The sequence below is a fragment of the Lytechinus pictus genome, chromosome 3 (genome assembly GCF_037042905.1).
Source record: "Lytechinus pictus isolate F3 Inbred chromosome 3, Lp3.0, whole genome shotgun sequence".
Lineage (NCBI taxonomy): Eukaryota > Metazoa > Echinodermata > Echinoidea > Temnopleuroida > Toxopneustidae > Lytechinus > Lytechinus pictus.
In genome coordinates, this window is record NC_087247.1 from 10,551,062 (window position 1) to 10,571,802 (window position 20,741).

At 36.8% G+C, this 20,741-nt stretch overlaps 2 protein-coding genes across 3 annotated transcripts in view; one reads left to right on the forward strand and one right to left on the reverse strand.

Moving 5' to 3' along the window:
• On the forward strand, positions 1-7,959 carry LOC129257846 (glycerate kinase-like). Its single transcript, XM_054896266.2, has 6 exons — positions 1-142; positions 919-1,153; positions 1,987-2,188; positions 3,028-3,179; positions 4,111-4,286; positions 5,232-7,959. Exons 2-6 carry the CDS (start codon positions 928-930, stop codon positions 6,120-6,122), a joined length of 1,647 nt encoding a protein of 548 aa, XP_054752241.2. The 5' UTR covers positions 1-142; positions 919-927; the 3' UTR covers positions 6,123-7,959.
• The window catches only part of LOC129257845 (uncharacterized), a 15,879-nt gene continuing 3,066 nt past the window's right edge, over positions 7,929-20,741 (reverse strand). Inside the window, exons 3-4 of one of the 2 annotated variants that reach the window (XM_064096364.1) lie at positions 17,453-17,827; positions 7,929-14,603 (exon numbers count right to left, since the gene is read on the reverse strand). In XM_064096364.1, coding sequence (XP_063952434.1) covers positions 14,483-14,603; positions 17,453-17,787 — 456 coding nt within the window. In that variant the 5' untranslated portion in view covers positions 17,788-17,827 and the 3' untranslated portion in view covers positions 7,929-14,482. Of the gene's footprint in view, positions 14,604-17,452; positions 17,853-20,741 lie in introns of both variants that reach the window. The other variant, XM_064096365.1, reaches the window with a different exon arrangement.

Consider the following 20,741-nt stretch of genomic DNA (forward strand, 5'->3'; position numbering starts at 1 on the left):
GGTAGTCTTGATCATGTGGGCGTGGTATGTAAACAAACTCATGCGAGCCGAGATCCGCCTCTTTTCGATTTCGGAGTTCAGACGATCAATATATTTCACACAATTATTAGGTTTCCATGCCATATAGGACCTCTTTGTTTCGGTGAGCATATTTACAGAAATCGAATACACTGTTATTCATTCAAAGTTTGATCGAAGATGTTTTCTGATGTTAAATTTGCATGTTGCTGGTTAACATTGCAATTGCATTCAGCTCCTCAGCTGCTGTTGCTGCGTGTCAGGCGATAGTACGGTATTTGAGCGAACTTTGCGCCGAATCGTAGGGGGAGCAATTGGTTTGATGTGGCCACGCAGACCGCTGCATTATTCCCCCACATGCATGCACACTAATTAGTAAATTGAGGTGCTCTCTCAGGTGCTTTCATTGAGTCTTGAGTCAGCATGGGTTCACTAGGCTTAACTTATTTCTGCCTGCGCCTGTCTTATGGTCTATGGTCTAGGTCTACTTTTTATTTTATTATGTGGGAAGTGAAAATTGAATTTGATTTTTCCAAAATTTTCATCACCTGATAGTGATACTAAATCACAAGTCCGGCCTAAATAAAATCTTACTCCTTTAGCCACTAGCCCACATAGTGTAGCCTATGGGGATGGGCCAATATGCTACATGCATTTCCAGGCACATTTTATCTAGTATTTAGCCTTATTTTTCACTATTTAGGAAATTTTGAGGGAGGTTTTGAGCAATGTCTATGATAACAATGCTAATAAAGAATTAATCCCCAGAAATTACATTTAATCGCATCTAACTCCTTGCCTGCCTTGAGCCTGTGATTCATGATATATTACAAAAATATATATTTACAGCTCATTACACTCTTTGTAAATTCTGAAAAATGTATGTCTCTTTCTGCACAGGTTGAAGCAATGCTGAAGTTGATTAGAGCAGCATGCTTACATTATAACCACCCTACATCACTCCGTGCTACTGTTACTGGTACGATTCGTGGACGGATGAGGATGTCAACCCCTGATACCGCAAATCGCTCATCATCAAAAGCAAGAGATGACTGCCAACATTATTTACGACAGAGTGCGCAAGAAATATTTGAAGCTGGAGTGGAAGCCGTTCTTCCAAGTCAGATGGTCAAAGGTGACGGACGAATCTCGGGGAGGGGGGGGGGTGGAATTAAAGAATGATGTTCTTCCATTCAGTATTCATAATTTCCTAAGTCAGATGGTAAAATCTTATGATTTTCAGGGGTTAAGTTGATGTGTTCTGTAATTCTTCATGTATTGGGGCTGTGCAACAAATATTTTGTATATTTTGATTGTTTTTGTGACAAATAAAAACTGCAAAGATAAAAAAAAAAAAAAATTAAATGCTTTTTTGAGTAAGTTAATTTCCCCACATTTTCTGTCTATTCCCAGTTATTGTTTTATTCAATACTTAAATACTTAACTTTTGATATTTTAGGGCACTTTTATATAGGGCATGTTTTTGTATGAGATCTTCAACACAAATAAAAAAAATTAAGCCATTTTAGGCCATTCATTTAGGGCTTTGAATTAATTTAAACACCGCAAGTGTTGATTTAAAAAAAATGTCAAGGCATTATGTCAGGAGAGTGAGAAAGTGGATGATTACAATGTCATCATCATCAATTCATGACTAACATTGTCACAATTCATCATTGTCTGATCATCATTATGAATTAAGCAACATCATTATTATCATTGTCATCATAATTAACATCATTATAATCATCATTTATCATCATCGTTGTCATTATTTTAATATAATCATCAACATCCTCATCACTGGTCATTATGCTAACACTAAACAGAATTCTAGAAATTATTGTTAATCCTCCGGTACTAAAACAACTTTCTGGAGGTAAACATATCAAAAAGCACTTGCAAGCCTGAGGAAAAGTATTCTGGGATCCATCATTAACTCGGCTACACATGTTTTAATTGTTTCAGATGCTCTGTGTTTTGAAGGCAGTAGACTGTGCGTTAATGGACAAGAGTATGCGGTCAATAAGAATGTTCACATCGCTGCCTTTGGTAAAGCAGTGGCTGGGATGGTGAGAGCAGCTGAAGATATCCTAGGTGATGAGGTGGTTGATGGCATTGCAAGTGTACCATTTGGAATTCAGAAGACTCTGATAGGTCACAACAAAGAGTATGTATAATTTTGAATGAAATGTAACAATCGAGTGTAATGTATGAATATACTGTAGGCCTTCTTGTAAGAATGACTAGAGTCCATCTTTTGGTCAGCTTGAGTTTAACATGGTGAATAATTGCTTATACATGAGCCAATCTTGTGTGCAGTTTATATCTGGAATTCCTCCACCCAAAACTGCCCAAAGTGAATGAAAAACTGATTAAAGTCCCCATGGGAGATTATGGATACCAACACATCATTTTGTTTTCCTTGATTTACTCAAAATTATCTATCATGGACATGGGCTGTTCTAATATTCAAATACTCAATGTTATCCTCTATTTATGGATTTCTACCTGTGCTTGAAAGTCCCTGAATTGCATTTACACTATCTTGCATTGCAAATTGTGTAAGTATATACTGGTAATGGCTTCCTGATTCCTGAGAGCCCTGTACATTAGGGATCTTATGCATGCATGTCACATAGAAGTGGTCCAAGGTGTCCCACTGGATGCATTCAAGTATTGGGTTCGAAACCCAGCCACGGCGCTTGATGCCCCTGAGCAATACATAGCCCTCGTTGTAAATCTATCAACCTACACAGACTTGTCTCAGCAAAGCTTAATCCGCGTTCATTGTGCAAAGTTATATAGTAGCATAGAATGAGTGTGAGCAGTATCCCAAGTACCCTACGTGATAATCCTTGTCAATGTCAATGTGTGCATTTTTGTGCTGATTCCAAATTTCCTAAATGCTTGTGTATTATATTTTAGAGTTCAGCAAAATATATAGACCGTCAAAATCACAAAAATGTTATCACTGGAGTTTATGTATTCTGCTGTTAACTTTTACAGAGCTCTCCTGCCGAGGTCAGATTCAAAGGTCAAGATGATAGAAGGTGCAAAGGACAATCTTCCAGATTCAGATTCATTACGAGCTGCTGAAGAAATCTCGAGACTGGCCAACAAGCTAACTGAACGTGATATCCTCTTAGTAATGATTTCAGGCAAGTAATAATAATGATAGGCATTTATATAGCGCCATCTATCTAGAAATATTCTATTCTGAGGCGCGTTGTTATTATTATTACCCTGGCTTTAGCTTGAGCTGCCTTTCAGCGCTCATGCATTCAATGAATTAATCCTGCCGGGTACCCATTCACCTCACCTGGGGTTGAGTGCAGCACAATGTGGATAAATTACGCCATGGCTGGGATTCGAACCCACTAATCCACTAGTCCACAACGCTCCAAGTAAACCTATGAATTAGGTCGTATCACCTTCCTGCCATTCCCCAGTGAAGTATGTATGATTTCAGCTTTATAGTCAGCAGGTTTTACTGGAATGTGTATAATTTTGTTTTTAAATTGAAATGTTATTATTTCAAGCAAGTGACACCATGACTTTGGTCATATCTTCTACATTTTCAGCACAGTATTTTGTTTAGACTTTTCGTTCAGCAGGTTAATAGGTAATTTTTTTATTGTGTGAGTTGCTGGATTATTTTGATAGCGTACAGTACATTACAGTCTGCAAAGTCGACCTTCTGAATAATCACCTATGCCTAGGTGAAGCTATTTTAATATTATTCCAAATTGTGCAAAGCAAGTGTCATATGTATACAGTTCATCTTCAAAATTGGATTTTGCCTAAGTCGAATAGATATCTTTAGTCCCAAGAGATCCAACTTTTAAGTCAGATAAATTTTTTTAGGTGGAAAAGTTAATCATCAAAGGCCCTCTCACCCCCTCCCCCTCGGATCTGCACCTATGGTTGACTGCCCATCGAACCCATTGTTTTTGTGCTTCAAGTGTCAAATAATTCAGCATACTAGAGGTCACTGTAAGCCACGTGATTAATGAATGAAATTGCCTGTTCATTATTTAATCAAGATTCAAATTGGCTTACCTCTTTTGACCTTTTTTGGGGTACATATAGGTGGAGGATCTGCTCTGCTTCCGTCACCCATCCCGCCCATTACTCTGGCTGAGAAACTAAACGTCATCAACCTACTAGCAAGGAGAGGAGCCACAATTGAACAACTCAATACAGTGAGAAAGAATCTCTCAACACTCAAGGGTGGAAGGCTAGCCACCATTGCAAGACCTGCAAAGGTTAGTTTTTTAGGTGCAATATGATGTACAGTGTGTCCCAGAAAAAAGGCCAGTGAAACAAATATTTCTTTAGGCAAAATGTGATGTAAAGTGTGCCTTGGGGAAAAAATTGACCAGCAAAATTATTTCTTCAGACACAATATGACGTAAGATGTGGCCTTGACAAAAAGTCCAGCAAAATAGTCATTTCGTCAGGTACCATGTGATGTACAGTGTGTCTCATAAAAAAAGACCAGCAAACATTATTTTTAGTCATAATATGATATATAGTGCGTCCCAGAAAAAATTATCAACGAAGGTTAGTTCTTTAGGCACAGATTTGATGTGCAGTGTGTTCCAGAAGAAAAGAAACCTGGGAACCATATAATGACACTGTTCATGGGTTACATATGACTTTACCCATGGCTGGTGATATTTTCTTGTATATCCCTATGTCAAAAATCAACTTCGAGCGGCCGATCAGGGAAAATATGGCTGAAAAAAATTCCGGGCCCCCCTATTGGCGAAGGCTGGATCCGCCCCTGCTATGTAGCTAACCTATCACCTAAAAACGTGTTCCAGGGTTTTGAAAAAACATGCCTAACTCACACACACAGCTTTGTATTAAACACCACCCAAAGTTTCAGTGATTTTCTGTAGCTTAGGCAAACCGATTTATGTTTCTTTGTTTACAGATTTATAAAGAACATTTTTTTTAAATTTTGCTTATTTTTATGATATGATAGGATGGACATATGAGCAATATTCGTGAGCAAATTGTCTCCACTTTTTCTAGTTAATTGAATCACAAAATGAGTATATTGCAATCTATATGCAGAATGAAAATCTAAACATTTATAGATTTAAAGATGAGAATAAAGACAAATGGGTATCAAACGTTTCTAACTTAATGATGTACTGTGATAAGAATAACTTACAAGTTGATATTCACATAATTCATTACAGGTTATTAGCTTGATTCTATCCGACATCATCGGAGACCCCAAAGATTTGATTGCAAGTGGACCGACTGTACCAGACTCTTCAACAACTCAAGACTGTTTGAAGATCTTCCAAGAGTTTTCAATCCCTAGAGTTGAGATACCTTCTTCAGTTCTGGAAGTCCTTGATAGGCCAGACAATCATTCAAACTCTGAACCGTTAAGTGCCTTTTCTCATGCTAATAATGTGATCATTGGAAGTAACTCAATCGCAGTAGCTGCAGCAAAGAAGAAGGCAGAAGCCATCGGTTTTGAGACAGTGAACATATCAAATGCAATGGATGGCGAAGCAAGGCACGTTGCAGCCTTGTTTGCTGATTTAGCCAAGTATGTTTGTGATAGATATACAGCAGGATCTACCGGTGGAAAGGCATTTGCAGAATGCTTCAGGGTTACCAAAGACAAGGTTCAAGAACTTGAGGATACTTTAGAGGTGGCTGTCCAAGGAAACAAGCCAGTTTGTTTAATTAGTGCAGGAGAAACTACTGTGACTGTCAAAGGGAAGGGAAAGGGTGGTAGGAACCAGGAACTAGCTTTGGCTGCAGGAATCGCAATGAAAGAATCCTCAGCCTTGCAGACTTACAACAAAGATGGGTTCCGTGTGGCCCTCCTCTCCGCTGGGACAGATGGACAGGATGGACCTACAGATGCTGCAGGAGCCATTGCTGACCTTAGTCTAGTCACCAGAGCCTGTGAATCAGGTTTAGATCCTGCAAGGTACCTGGACAACAATGATTCTTATACATTCTACAGAACATTCGACCAAGGACGTAACCTGGTGATGACTGGTTTGACTGGGACAAATGTAATGGACATCCAAATACTCCTTGTCTATCCACCCCATAGGTCTCTCTGATATTACCAAGGTCAATGTAATACAGGTACCTTTAATACACTTTGTTCAATGTCTGCAATGTACCATGTTAAATGTTCATGGATGGCTTTGATAAGGCTTAACAGGTGAAATTAAGATGAAATTCATCGCTGCCACATTACCCATTGCAACAGGGCCTCTGTTAGCACTAACAATGTTTCTGTGAGGTCAGTACAGAGCTTTATTACTTCTTAGGAGTAAAAATATTGACTCTTTCAGATTTCGAGATGTGATTCAATATTTTGATTTTGGCACAGTGAAATTTAAATGAAATATCTCTCGGATTTTGCATCTTGGTCTCGACGTTTGTGTGTGACGTTGAGACAGTCATGCAGAGACCTAACATCATCACTCAATGTTGAGCTGTTGATGATGTAATTGGTTTCATCTTTCTGAACTTAATTTGCTGTTTCATCAAAGGTCAGAAGTCCTTTTCACACTCTCAATACCACCACCAAACTTGAAATCCTACCCATTCATTGGACCATTCAGCAACAAAACATATCAGGGAACTTTTCTACTGCTAAACTACTTTCCAAAATTATATATATTTCATGTTTGGAAGAAATTGTTTTCATGACAAGAAAATGTAAGTTTGTATATTGTCTAAATCCCCATAAAGAATGTGAATAATGATCTAACATTGTATGCACTTGAGAGGTATATATTGCACAGGTTAAAGTTCAATATTCATGGTAATGAATGCAATATATCTCATATACCACAAAAGAATTCCAATATCAATATTGGTATATGACTATATGTAAAAACTATTTTCATAATGCAGCAATACATTCATTTTTATTTTCCTCCATTGATACGGGTAATTAATGAATCCTACATTAGATAGGCAATATATTAATAATATCGCATGCAGGCAACCAAACATCTGGAAGGATAGTTAATGCAAGGATTTATTTTATCGAAAAGGTTGCTTGTATAGTTGTATGTGTAATAATCAGTGGTAATTCAAAAGGAATTTATGCATTGAAATTGTGTATTGTGTGTAACACCCTCTCTGCTAAATTCAGGGAAATTATTTTGCATTATTACCCGTCTGAGCTGGTCATTTACGCAACCATGTTGCCTAGATTTTCTGAATATTGAGAAGGGTAGTATTTGTATTTTTTCTTGGTATCTATACGCGTACTGACTTTGCATGCAGAGATGATGCAAATGTACCTTGGTATTTTCCCTGGTCTCACATCCGGGCATTTGAGGATGCAGAGAAAAAGATACGCTTCATAATGATCCGCGCAGCAACAATATACGTCAAAATAAAGACGACGCTGAAGACGGATGCTGGATATGCATCCCTAGGGACCTGATGTTATAATTACAAGTACGTTATAACGGTAAAGTGCAGAGCCTCGATAGCCCCTGATTATAAATGACACAATAGAAGTTAGAACCCTATTTTCATGATTTTTGCTGTAGATGTCTGATTTGAATGATAATGAAAATATTGACTGGCTCTTCTATCAGGGAACATCAAATATATTGCCCTCAAAAGAATTTAAAGAACCATATTGCCATCGTCTAAAACTTGGGCCAATATCACTCTGTTGCGGGCAATATATTTGAAGTTCGCTCAAGGCCAGTCAATATTTTATAATTATTGTCAAGCAGAGACTACTGATCCAGTACAGTGTAAACATTTACATGTAATGTATGTATTATCTATAGTTTTGATCATCTGTTGATTCAAATGGGAATTATTGCAATAAACAATCATGCATTAATGTGAAAGGTAAATAAAGAAAAAAAAAACAATTGACAGCACTGAAATTTTCTTGAAATACATTTATTTGAAATCTTATTCACCTTGCATGTATCATTTGTTCTTTATTGTGTCAATGGTATCAATATAATTCAGTTATAAAAAGGAAATGCGGTAAATTGCCAATCCGTCTACCGCCAACTCGTCCACTCACATGCCATTCTGTCGATCAACACTTCGCCTACCAACCATTTGGTCCAATCATCACTTCGTCTAATCACCAGTTAGTGTACATTCTATGACCATGTCATGTTATAACCAGTTATCCATTTTATTTTCATTCATTTCACCTAAGTTAACACTACATGTAAGTCCAATTAGACCAAATGGTATATGGACTAAATGGGTATTGGACCATGTGACTATTAGACGAAATGGTGAGTGGACGAAATGGCTAGTAGACCATGTGGACAGTGGACAAATTGATACAAGATGAGTTGGTAATTGGGCGAATTGGCATTAGACCAATAAAAAAATGGAAATGCTAATCATACCTTAGCACATTCAGTTTGTAGATGGTGAGCAGGCGTATTGCTCAAATGCAACATACAATGCACTCAACTACACGATAAATCTCATTGAAATATGCTAACATAGTAAAGTACTTTGTGTAGGCCAGTGCTACTACTAGACTGAAAAGTCCGCTGTTTTGGAGGAGTTTAACATTTTCAGATTTTTCTTAGTTCTCCTACACATATGGAGGGGAAAGGGATGCTGCAAAGCCAGACTTAAGTCTCAGCAGAGCACATCCTGACTGAAATAGACTGATTTTACGGTCTATTCGCTTGTTAGTTTCAATATTTGTTTAACTATTGCAATGAATTAGAAGATACAAAAAATTGCCTCTTTTTATAGCTTGTTGCTAAAGCTTGTGCTTCGCGTGTCTGCTACGTGCAGTGGTGGCAACTTTATTATTCACCCTTCAGGGAGAATTTACAGAGGAAGAAGGGAGATCTTTCTGAATTACACAAAATCCAATGATAGGAAAGAATGTATGAGTCAGGGAGATGTTGAAAATCTGCAGTTTTCCACTCGAAAATCGTTCAATTTCCAAGGAGTCTCCATGAAATCAAGGAGACCTAGCAGCCCTGATACACGGTTACGCTTTAGCTCGCACACTGTTAGTGGCTGCGGGAGCTGCCGTGAATAAATTAATCATGCCGTTCAATTCATTTACATACTATGAGCTAGATTCAAAATAGGGTGATTAATGTGTTGTTGGGTATGGCTGCATACATGTACATACATGTAGAGCGTACAAATAGACAGCTGTATGCACAAACATGTGACCTTAGCACAATCTAAACCCTTGAAATAAATTCCTTTGAATGGAAGCACAAAAAAGATACAAATTTCAAATAGAATATACATAACATTATTTAAAAATATTTCAAATGTTTTTTTCCTTCTAAATCTATACAGATCCCGAACTGGCAGTGATAAGTGAATTATTTAGTTCCAATGTTGTCATTTTAATTGAATTTGTGTTTACATACATGATTGTTAAAAGGCCTTTAGCATGTTTGGGAACCTGAAATACACAGGCATTAAAGTTTTAAGGAGATAATACTAAAGAAAAAATTCAAAATTGAAAGAAAAAAAATTATCATCCCAGGGTTGCATTTTATTTTTACTTTGTAAAAGTATACAGGGCATGCTTGTCATGTCAATTGGCTCAGCCATTGGCAATTTTTAACAGGTCTTCTGCAAAATATGTTTTATTTTGGTGGTCATTTTATCAGTTTTTGTTCCATTTTTAAAAATGGCATTAATAAGTCAGTCTTCTTCACGTTAAAATGCTCTATTTTGTAATAGATATATATTTTACGTTCAAGCTTCCGTTCTGTACCACACCTTACATGGGTGTATATATACAGTCCATGTACCTAATAAACGCAAGTTCATCATAACTCTACATGTACCGTGTGAGTAAATAAAAACTTGACACCTCACAAATCCCCAATTTAAGGAGAATATATGGTATATACACATAATCATTATATATGGCCAGAAAAAAGTATCTCTTCCCAAATAATTTGGTACCATATTTATGGGTTATGTCTTCACGCTTGGATAATCAATAGGTATTCTTTGCAGTAATGGAAATTTTGATTTGCACCAAAGAAGGGCATGACTGTAATTAATGAATCTAGACGTCAATATCATAATCCTACAAGGGTTGCATTAAAAACAATTGCAAAACACATTTTCAATAATTAACATTAGAATGGTTTAAAACTTTATAGTATCAATTCAACATTAGAATGGTTTAATACTGTTTAGTATCATTCACTGAAAAGGGATTTTGAAGTATGTTTACTGACTCATGTAGGATCATCATGATATCTTTGTCATCTGGATTCATTCAATGCAGTGGAAAATACCTCCTGATAATCCAAACGTGAAGACATAACACATAAATATGGTATCAAACTATTTAGGAGAAGATACTCTTTCAGATCATATATGATAATTATGTGTTCATGACATGTTTTGTCCTTAAATTGGGGATTTATGAGATGTCATCTTTTTTTACTCACACAGTATAAAGGCAACATATATATCAAACAAATAAAAGTTTATGTCCAGATACTATGTTACATTTACAAAATTCATCAATGATGCAACAATATGTAAAACGAAAAAAAAAAAAAGGTGTAAGTCAATACCACAACAAATAAAATATCCCTGAGGAATCAGTAATTACAGGGAGAGTATTACATGTAACTTATCCATATATCTAAAACAAAAATACTACTGAATATTCATAACAATGTTTTGTTTTCATAGGTTAAACATATATGTCCTTCTTCTGAACGAAAGAACACATGCTTTGTTAGTATGTATCCTGTATAAGAAAAGAAAGAAAATGAATACATTACAAAATCATTGGAAGAAAAAAGAATAACTTTCATTCCTGGCATCACATAAACTTGATATTTTTCTTATTTCTTTGTGTATTTTCACCCCAATATGTATACTCCCCATCTAAATATTTCACTGAAAAAAGGGAGTTCAATAACATATTGACCAATTCCCACATTGAAACATATCAAATAAAAATATTTCCATGTTTGGCAGCTGGTATTTACACCCTCCTGGGAAAACTGTGATTATCCACTTTGCATATAAATCTTGTTTTATTGGGCAAGCACTTAGCAGGCTAAGAACAATTTTGCATGTTGAAAACATTGACACTAAACAGAAGAGGACGCTCTTCATACAGATATTTCACTGTAATTAACCAGTTAGCAGGCTAAGAACACTTTTGTATAGCAAACATTTACACTAAATAGTAGAAGCTCTTCATAAAGCTACATTTATAAAGTTTTACTGAAAACATTTACACTAAAGAGTAGTAAAGAGTCCGTCATACATGTAAAGTTTTCACTGTACTTAACACTTAGCAGGCTAAAAACTCTTAGAACATTGACATTAAGAGTAGTAGAGGGAGCTGTTTATGAAGTCTAAATTACTTAACCAATTCACATTGCCTACTAGAACTTAATCAATCCCTGTAGAAAGCCTATGGAATTACAGGACTAAAATTCAATGGCTTAATCAAATGACAAAGCATCAAAAGGCACACCCCAAGTTTTTGTTCTGTCAGAGTGTATCTATACCTTTCTCACCTTACAACTGTATACAAAAATTTAATAGTAGATACAATGATAAATTCTCGATCATACAGTACAATGTGGAAGAGCCGTGGTGTAGTGGTTCTGACTCTTGCTTTGTAAACAGAGGGTTGTGCGTTTGAATCCCATCGTGATCAAGCGTGCTTTGGCAAGGTGTTAATCTACACTTTGCCATTCTCGACCCAGGTGCTAATTGGGTACCTGGTATGATGCAAAAGTTATTTATTGTATGTATGAATTTGCCAGCGCCATTACGAGGCTGCGAAAAAAAGAAGGGAATGCTCCCCAGGGAGTGGAAATTGTGCAGTTTTCGTGTGGGATTGGAATGAATCCAATGACCGGGGTAATGATATGCTATAAAGCGCTTTGAGCCGTTCTGGGAAAAGCGCTATATAAAAACTAGCTAGTATTATTATCATTACTATGGGTTGCGGTATTCAAGCCTTTCAAAATGTAATACAAACTTCTGAACAGTTTTACAAAGCACTTGTCAGTCATAACAAGGTTATGTTTACAACTCCAAAGGTTCCAATAAATACATGTCCTATGTGCTTTAATGCACCCAAATTTCAGATTGTATAATTTGTTTAAAAATTTGTGTGCTTCTCGACGGCGGTTCCGGCAAGAACATCAATTTATTGCACTCTCACAACTTTTTTTTGACAAGATTATGTAAAGTTTCAGAACCCAAGTACTAGAAGAATTCAATATTTCAGAATGTCCAAAAATAGCAAAGATATAAATTCAGCTGCAATGTCAATTCTGAATAGTCATCCATTATTCAAATGATCAGGTCACAGAAATCTTGAGTCACACTCCTTCTCATCCACTTAATTGAAGTGTGAAATATTCCAATTTCTATAGATGATAATGAAGTAGCTTTCCATAGAATAAAAGTAATTGTATGACAGTTTTCATGTTTCATGATATGAAAAAATAAGGAACAGATAATGTGTGACATCGGTGACCACCTCATTTGCATAGTGCCTGTGTTATGTACATCACTATTTTATGAAACTACGTGTACATGCATGCACAATTTTCAAATGAACTATTACTGAAGTGGATTTGTCATTTAAAACTGAAAAATTGTCCCCTACATGCACTCTGTTGCTTTCTGTTCATATTTATTGTTTAAATATGAAAAATAGACACTTTATGAATCTATAGGACATGGAGGTCCCCCTAACGTCCTCTTCGTGCCGACACCTGGAAACCAATTTAGCATACATAATAATATCTGACCTTTGAAATATTACGTGTCTTCTTGGATTCGAAACTTGACCTCTAGCTAATTATGTTCTACCTTCACTCAAGGAATTATGGAAATCTAATTTTACTCGAGTTATGCTATGGAAACCTAATTCATGCATATATAATGATCTCTGACCTTTGAACTTTTACTGGCACCCTTGGATTTTTAAACTGCGTGTTGTACCTGACTTACTGAAATAACGAAAATCTGTCCAGTTATTAGAAATATTATGACTCAAATTATTGCATGAAAACCAACTCCAATGTATAATGAGATGTGAACTTTGACCAAGCAGTGTTAGAATTCAAGCTAAGTATATTCCATAATACTCAATGTACCTTTACCCCAATATGAAAAAAAAAATTAAATACTTTCCTTATGATTATTGACAAAAAAATATCAATGTCAACAGCTTATGGATTACATGAAGATTCCATGTATTCTTCTTAAATATTATAAAAAGAACTTTCAAAAGCTAATAAACTTTTCATCTTCCCACAAAGCATTCTCTTTTGCAAAACTGATTTTTTTTTAATAACAACTTTTCCCTTGATCGCATCCATTAAAGTGATTGGGAAGGGTCAAGCAAGTTTTATACTGATAAATTCCAGTTCAAACAGGCATTATTTCAGCTTCTTTTAATACAATTTCATTTTCAATCCATAATTTTCAACTCCACAAAGATTTGGGATTGAAAAAAACCCACAAGACTAATAAAATATATGTACATTAAACAATGACTGAACATTTGGTAAAGATCTATTTGGTCTCTTCCGAATAATTTTTTAAAAGTATAAAATCATCAAACTATTCAACTTGTAACTCTTTTTTTGCATCCACCTAGAGTGTTTTTTTCCTATAATCAAGTTCCCATGCTGATAGAAAATTCAATTCCAAGTATTTTACTCTCAATATCTCACTTTCTTAAAAAAAGTAATTCAATTCTTAAAATCGAATTGAGATAAAGCAAGCTGAATCAAACCCATTGATGTACTGGGCAGTGTTGTGATATCACTACTGTTGCAAACTCATGCAAAACATTTTCATTCTTTTTTCTTAATTTTGTATAACTTGGTAAAAAGTTTGGATCGAGATATTTTGACTTTCCCAAAAATAATAAAAATGGGGCTCCAATGTCTGTAACATGCCCCTGCCATCTCCGGCTCTTGAAGAATTTTGATTTTAAATTTTCTCCAAGAAGGTCTCAATCTTTTTTTGGATATCGATGAACCAAGGCCGATGATTCAATCTCTCTCATGTGCCCCTACCATCTCCCACTCTTAAGAATTTTGGTTTTCAATTTCTCAATCTGGTCTGTCTGTTTTTTGATATCGATGATCCATGGCCAATGATTCAATCTCTCTCACGTGCTCCTGCCATCTCAAGCCCTTGAAGAATTTTTTTTTGAAATTTCCCTATAAGTTCTCAACCTTTTTGGGATATCGATGAGCCAAGGCCAATGATTCACTGTCTTCCATGTGCCCCTACCATCTCACACCCTTGAAGAATTTTGGTTTAGATTTCTCAATCAAGGTCCCGTAATACAAAGGTTGGCGATAAATTGTAAGCTTGATTTTCACAATTATTTGTACATTGCATTTGATGCAATCAATCGTCAAAGATGTTCTACGATGATTGCTATAAAGCTTTGTGTTACAGGCCCCGGGTCTCAATCTGTTTTTGGATGGTGAGGGGCAGAGACTGAAGATTCCAGGGGTTTTCCATGTTCTGGCCATCTCTCGCTCTTGCTCACTGGGGGTTCGGTCACTATCGATGCATCTTCGGCTGAACTGTATGAGGAGAAACAAATAAAATTCATGACAATAGGATACCCACATCACAATTCATTTAAAGTAAACCAGAATTTGAAACTAAATTTGTTTTTGATTAGGCTACAGAATAATAAGAGTTTTTTAAACCCGAATTAAGGCTTGGGTCATGTCAGAACTTTCTTGTTCCTGAAACATACGGTGTTGTGCTGATCAGAATCTGCTATCCTGATAGAAGATTCACACCAAAAAAAAAAAATCAAGGATATTCATACTCCCAAGAAATCAAATGCTGTACATACATATATCTTTTAAATATACAACAAAATTGATTTTCAGCCGTAATCAAAGAAATCAGAAGCAGGATTAGCATGTCATACCTCCTAACTTACCTATCCAAAAATCACCATCCTGTATTGTTTCTTGCAATTAAGAGGTTGCTAGATATCATGCATTATCTATCAGCTCAGAGGGCACTTTTGTAAGATTGAATTCATGTCACTATGGACTCACTCTGTGTACAAAGAGAAATCTCTCCAGACGCACAGATAAGATAAGCAACTGCACAGAAATAGCTTGCGCCTGCTGCGCTACGGCAAAAAAAAAAGTATCGGCGACCATCGTTCCCTAAAGGCGACATTGATGAATCCGTACAAAAAAGATAGAAATACGACATGCCTATCACGCTTCCATATTTTTACTTCCTTCATGTAAGGTTTGAATTTGAATGTCAATATTGTGAGAAAGCAAAAATAAAAAGAATGTCATTTGTCATGTTTCATCACAACACCGGAATGGGGAAAAAAATCAATACCGGAATCCGATCACATTGGAAGGATTCTAGTGTGTGCCATCTGTTCTGGGGAGTGTTTCATCAACATTTTCATCCGACCAGTTGTCAGATCTGACATCTTTCTCTGATGTTGATTGGCTGAGAGGTACTGTTACTATGGTAACTGTCAGATAAAATGGGACTTGTCGGATAAAACGTCCGACAAGTCCTTTCATGAAACGCCCCCCTGATCCAGGCTTACTCTGATTTTCATAATACACAGTCATTTAAACTAATAAAACTTGTTTGACTTTATTACAATAACTTTGTATAGTAGATTTTCAGACGTGTACAGTGTAGACTTGCCCTCACCACAACAAATACCAACTTGTTCTCGTACAATACTCAGAAATACTAAATTAGGGAGAAGTGACAAGACATTTACTCTTTCTACAAATAGCTCAGGTTTTAACTTTCCAAGAAAACAGGGTCGGAGTTGTGAAGAGGGGTTTTAAAGCCCACAATACTGTGAGGATATAATAACCCTGGTGGAAAGACAGTGCCCCACAGGTGTTCACAGTATGATATCATCCCCTTCACACTGTTAGATTTGAAATATTTTAGTAGTGTGAATAACATTTTCACATAGTCGACTTTATGAACACACTGTGAACATTCACACTGCGGAGGTCTTCTCTGTTTTTATGTGAGTATTTTAAAGGGCATCGCACACGCTACGACCCGACTGGTATATGACTGGTCTGCTACAGAGTATGGGGAGATGAATCACAAAAGTAGTCATAAGCCTCGACACTGCACACCTTGCGATCCGGCTAACCTATTGTCTGCAACTCACACATGCGCTTTTTGCCAGAGCAACTGCGAAAATGATGCTTACTACTGCGTATGCGTGTTGCATATCATGTACGCGTCACGAATCTGCTGTCTGATTGGCTGGATGTTGGAATGAGGTTGTGATCAAGTTGTACGGATGGACATGTCAAATCCTTGCGATTTGTCTCTGACCGGTCTGCGACTTTCAAGCCGACAACAGCTGTGACGTCACATTCCCCCCTTTTTTTTTTTTTGCAGGAGTTTCTGCATTTATTGTAAAGTCAAAATAAATTTACAATACATAAACATAATCATAGTATGACATGAAAGTACATTGTAATGTGACAAATTTATAGTAGTGTCATAACAAAATTTAGACATAAATACAATTTAAGGATATGACAAAGTAGTGAAAAACAAATGCAGTGGCAAACTATATAAGCAAAATAAATGCTTGAGTAATAGCAGCCAAATATGCTGACCAGTTGCTGACTCAGTTGCTGACCAGTCGGGTCGTAAGGTGTGCGGTGGCCTTAACAAAGTGAATCACATTTCCAGATAGTCAACTTGTGAACATTCACACTGTAGAGGTTGTCGCTGTCGAATGTGAGTATTTCAACCGTGTGAAGCACACCATCACAAAGTCTACTAGCTTGTACATAAACACACAGTGACAATGTGTTCTTTTCAGTCGGATATAGGGTTAGGTTCGAGGTAAATGTTTTATCATTTTGGCTTTATAAATGTGTTGATTTTTTGTTTGGAGCAACTGTCATGGAAGAAAATACCATGTCATGAAACCAAGAAGGGTGTTTTAAAAAGTATTAGGAGTGACTTACAGCCATGTTTAAATGGCAACGCGCTCATTTTATTTAACACGTAATCTGATGGATACGCGAAAGTGCGCATGATCTGACCAATATGGTGATGCATTGTATACCACATGCAACAACTGGGGAGTGAAGTGCAACTCTGAAGTCACACTTAAATCTCTGTGCAACACCTCCCCCCCCCCCCCCCTGGTGTGTTTCATAAAGCCTTTTGTGAAGTTAGGCACAAATTTATCCGCAACTTTATTCAAGACTTACACACAAAATTGTGCATGACTGAAACATGCTCTGCGGTGCTAATTATCCAGGGAGTAGGGATATAATGTAGGCTTATCATTTATCACAAGAAAAGATCAGCAGTTGTGCGTAAAGTCATTTGCAACTTACGAACAGCTTTATGAACACGCACCTTGGCATGTCAAAGTGTAACTTACTTCTGTCTGCTAGATTCTCTTGATATTGAGCCACTCCTGTTCAGCTTGTCCTGTCCGGCAAGCACTGTCATGATCTCACGTCCATAGGTCTTCCAGGCCAGGATGATGCACAACCAGAGGATCACCAAACAGCAGACCAACCAAAAGCACAACCTCACCTCCAGAACTTCCGAAGCATACAGATCCTCCACAGCCATCCTGAGTCCTACCAACAAGTACGTAATTGTCTTTTCATCGGAGCCTACAGGAATAACACTCTCCTGGCTCTCCAGGACAGGCGAAGAAACGGGTGTCGGGCCATTTTCTGTAATGGGATCACCACCATCTGTATCCATGGCAACCCATTGTTGAAATCACCGTGTCCAAATGACAATCCTGTTGAAAGACAAAAGATACAGACCTGCCAACCTCTGGGAATGAAAAACTGTATACTGTGATAAAAAAACTGTATTTTCCCCAAAAAAGTGTATTTCATAATAAAATGCGTAGCACTCGCTCATCGCGGCGCTCAAGCTGCATGCAAGCTAAAGTGCCCACTGCTCTTGCAGATGAAAAAAACAAACATTGAAACGTGTGTATATCTCACCCTGGTTTTAACAAAATGATTGGAAAAAAAAAGTTACCTGTAATTACATTGATCTAATAACCATATTTGTGTAAGTTTTATGAAATAGAGACATATAGAGATGATTTTTCTCAATAAATTACGATTTCGTAAAAAAAAACAAAAAAACTAAATATGCCGAAAACGTACTGAATGGCAGGTCTTCAGATAGCATCAGGTCTTTAAGAGAATCATTAGCATCATGGTTGTTGGAAATTGAAATAAAGGAAAGCAGGTGGTGATACAGAGAGTGCGTAATGAAGAGACAGTTAACCTTTCCAACCAAAAAACACATGAACTTTAGGGCCCGTATTCTGAAGTCGGGTTTAACTTAAACTTAGGTTTAGAGTTGTGGTTTAAGTATGGACAGCCAATTGTTACATAAATCACTTACAGTAGAGATATAATATTTCAGCTCATTTGGCTCTAAAATCTTTCATAATTGTGTAGGAAGTATACATAAATGATCGTCTTCACCATCGATGAATCAGGAAAGAGCACAGTAAACATAAGAAACATACAACTTAATAAAATTTTGACACTTTTGGCTTCCCATAACTTTAGCACAGATTTAGACCGTGGTCTAAGTTAAACCCGACTTCAGAATACCGGCCTATGTAAACAATTTGCAAGAAAAAAAACTTCAAATTTGATTTTTATTCTAATCCTTCCTTGTTTGCTGACAAGAAATTCATGTACTCTTGTCACGTCGTAGACCAAAAGCTTCAGTCTCTGTATTTTGGTTGTTCCGCTGAACTACGTTGGCTCCACTCACCAATACATAGACTGAAGAGTTGTTGGCCCGTGGCTACAGACAACGTATTAAGAAGTAACGTTTAGTAGGTCGCGATTTAAAACTGTTTTTAAGCGAAATTTAGTTTCATGGTTTCCATTATCAGGGAAATATAAATAACTTAAGTAATTGTGTACCTTGGACCGGAGTTATTGAAAAAAAATCCTCTGGATGATTGAGAAATCTTTCATCTAATACATTTTCACCTAAGCTGACGGTTTTTCTTGCAAGTCGCCATCTTGAATGACGTCATTATCCTTATTAACTTTTCAATGTCTCGATATATCGAATGTCGTCTGCTACCTGTGATTGTAGCGGTTTAGCTCGCATATGGAGCAGATCGTATATCGAAAGCAATATCGATATCACATTCGTAAATTGTTGACGCCCTCTCCGTTCGTTGATAAATATTTCATATTTTGGCTGCCATTTTGGGGGTGATTCTCGAGACCAAGACAAGTAAACATCGGTGAAGTACCATTTTCATACCTTTTGATCGATTTTTGCATATGTCGTTATTTGTTATATATTCAAGATAGTTAGTTAGGTAGTTTCTAAATCCTTAGACTGTAAATTCGATTTAAAAAAGAATATTAAAGTCTGGACAGTTAATCAGCGAATAGGCGGAAGTGATAACACATGCGAGCTCACACTAACGAACTACCATCGGTGAATGGGGATTATAGTGAAATGTCAGAAATTGTTAAGGAAATCCCCAGAAACGACGGTTATTCCTGTCTAGTCACGTTGTATCTTTTCGTAGAACTAGAGAAGAAGAAAAATTGAGATATATGTTGTCAAATTTGAGACAAAAGACATCTTGTTCAGCCTTGGGACTATATAAAATGTTAAGTTTTTATCTTAGAAGACCCCTACAGGCCTTAAACAACAAGAACAAAATCATAATTGGCGTTTTCCCTTTTTTATACTTGCATCGGCCGATATATATCACGAATCTTACCTAAAATTTAAGGTACGAATCGTGATATTTATCGGCCAATGCAGGTATTTTTTTATCTAAGTTAGCACTGCTAATGATATTGTCGCCCTCTATACGCGTCTTGTAGCTAGGCTACGATTACAAAAATGGCGACAATAACAGACTGATTAAACGCTCCTCTACCAAGTACCATGTCTACTTTTAATATTTTCCATTTTTTATGTCAACTGAATTGTTTGTGAACAATGCTGTGCCCCTCCAATGCTTTGTCTCCTCCGGGTCACAGTCCGCCACTGCCCATCATAGTTCATACCCAGGCAGGAGCAGGGGCGGAAATCTCTCCCAAAAGGTAGGGGGGACACAGGGGCGGATCCAGCCTTTGCCAATAGGGGGGGGGGCGGCGGAAATTTGTTTCAGCCATAATTTCCCCGATCGGCAGCTCGAAGATGATTTTTTTTTTCTTTGAAGGGGTAGTCCTCATTAGTCACTTCTTAGCTTTATTCTTATAAATTAATATATAATATCATAATCCTTATTTATATGATTTGCATTTTTTCCTAAAATTTGAACATTCTGGGCAATGTTTGTTATCCTGAAAAAGATGTGTATGCAACTTAATAATTACTACGAACGCAAAGCGCGAGCACAAATGAACTGATGGAAAAAATACCTGTTAAAGTAGCATTTAACTATCAAATAATGCGAGCGCGAAGCGCAAGCAATTAAAAAAAATACTTTTTCACCTAAAGAATGGAAATTCTAAGCACTTTTTGTAACTCAAGCAGAATAGGTATTTAAGTAAACAATTGATGCGAGCGAGAAGCGCGAGCGGAAAATTTCGAGATTTAGTCCTATAATATTTACTGAATGAGACACTCTATTCATGTTTTGTAAATCATGAAAAGGATGAGTATTAATAATGCTAGCGCAAAGCGCGAGCACAAAATTTTTA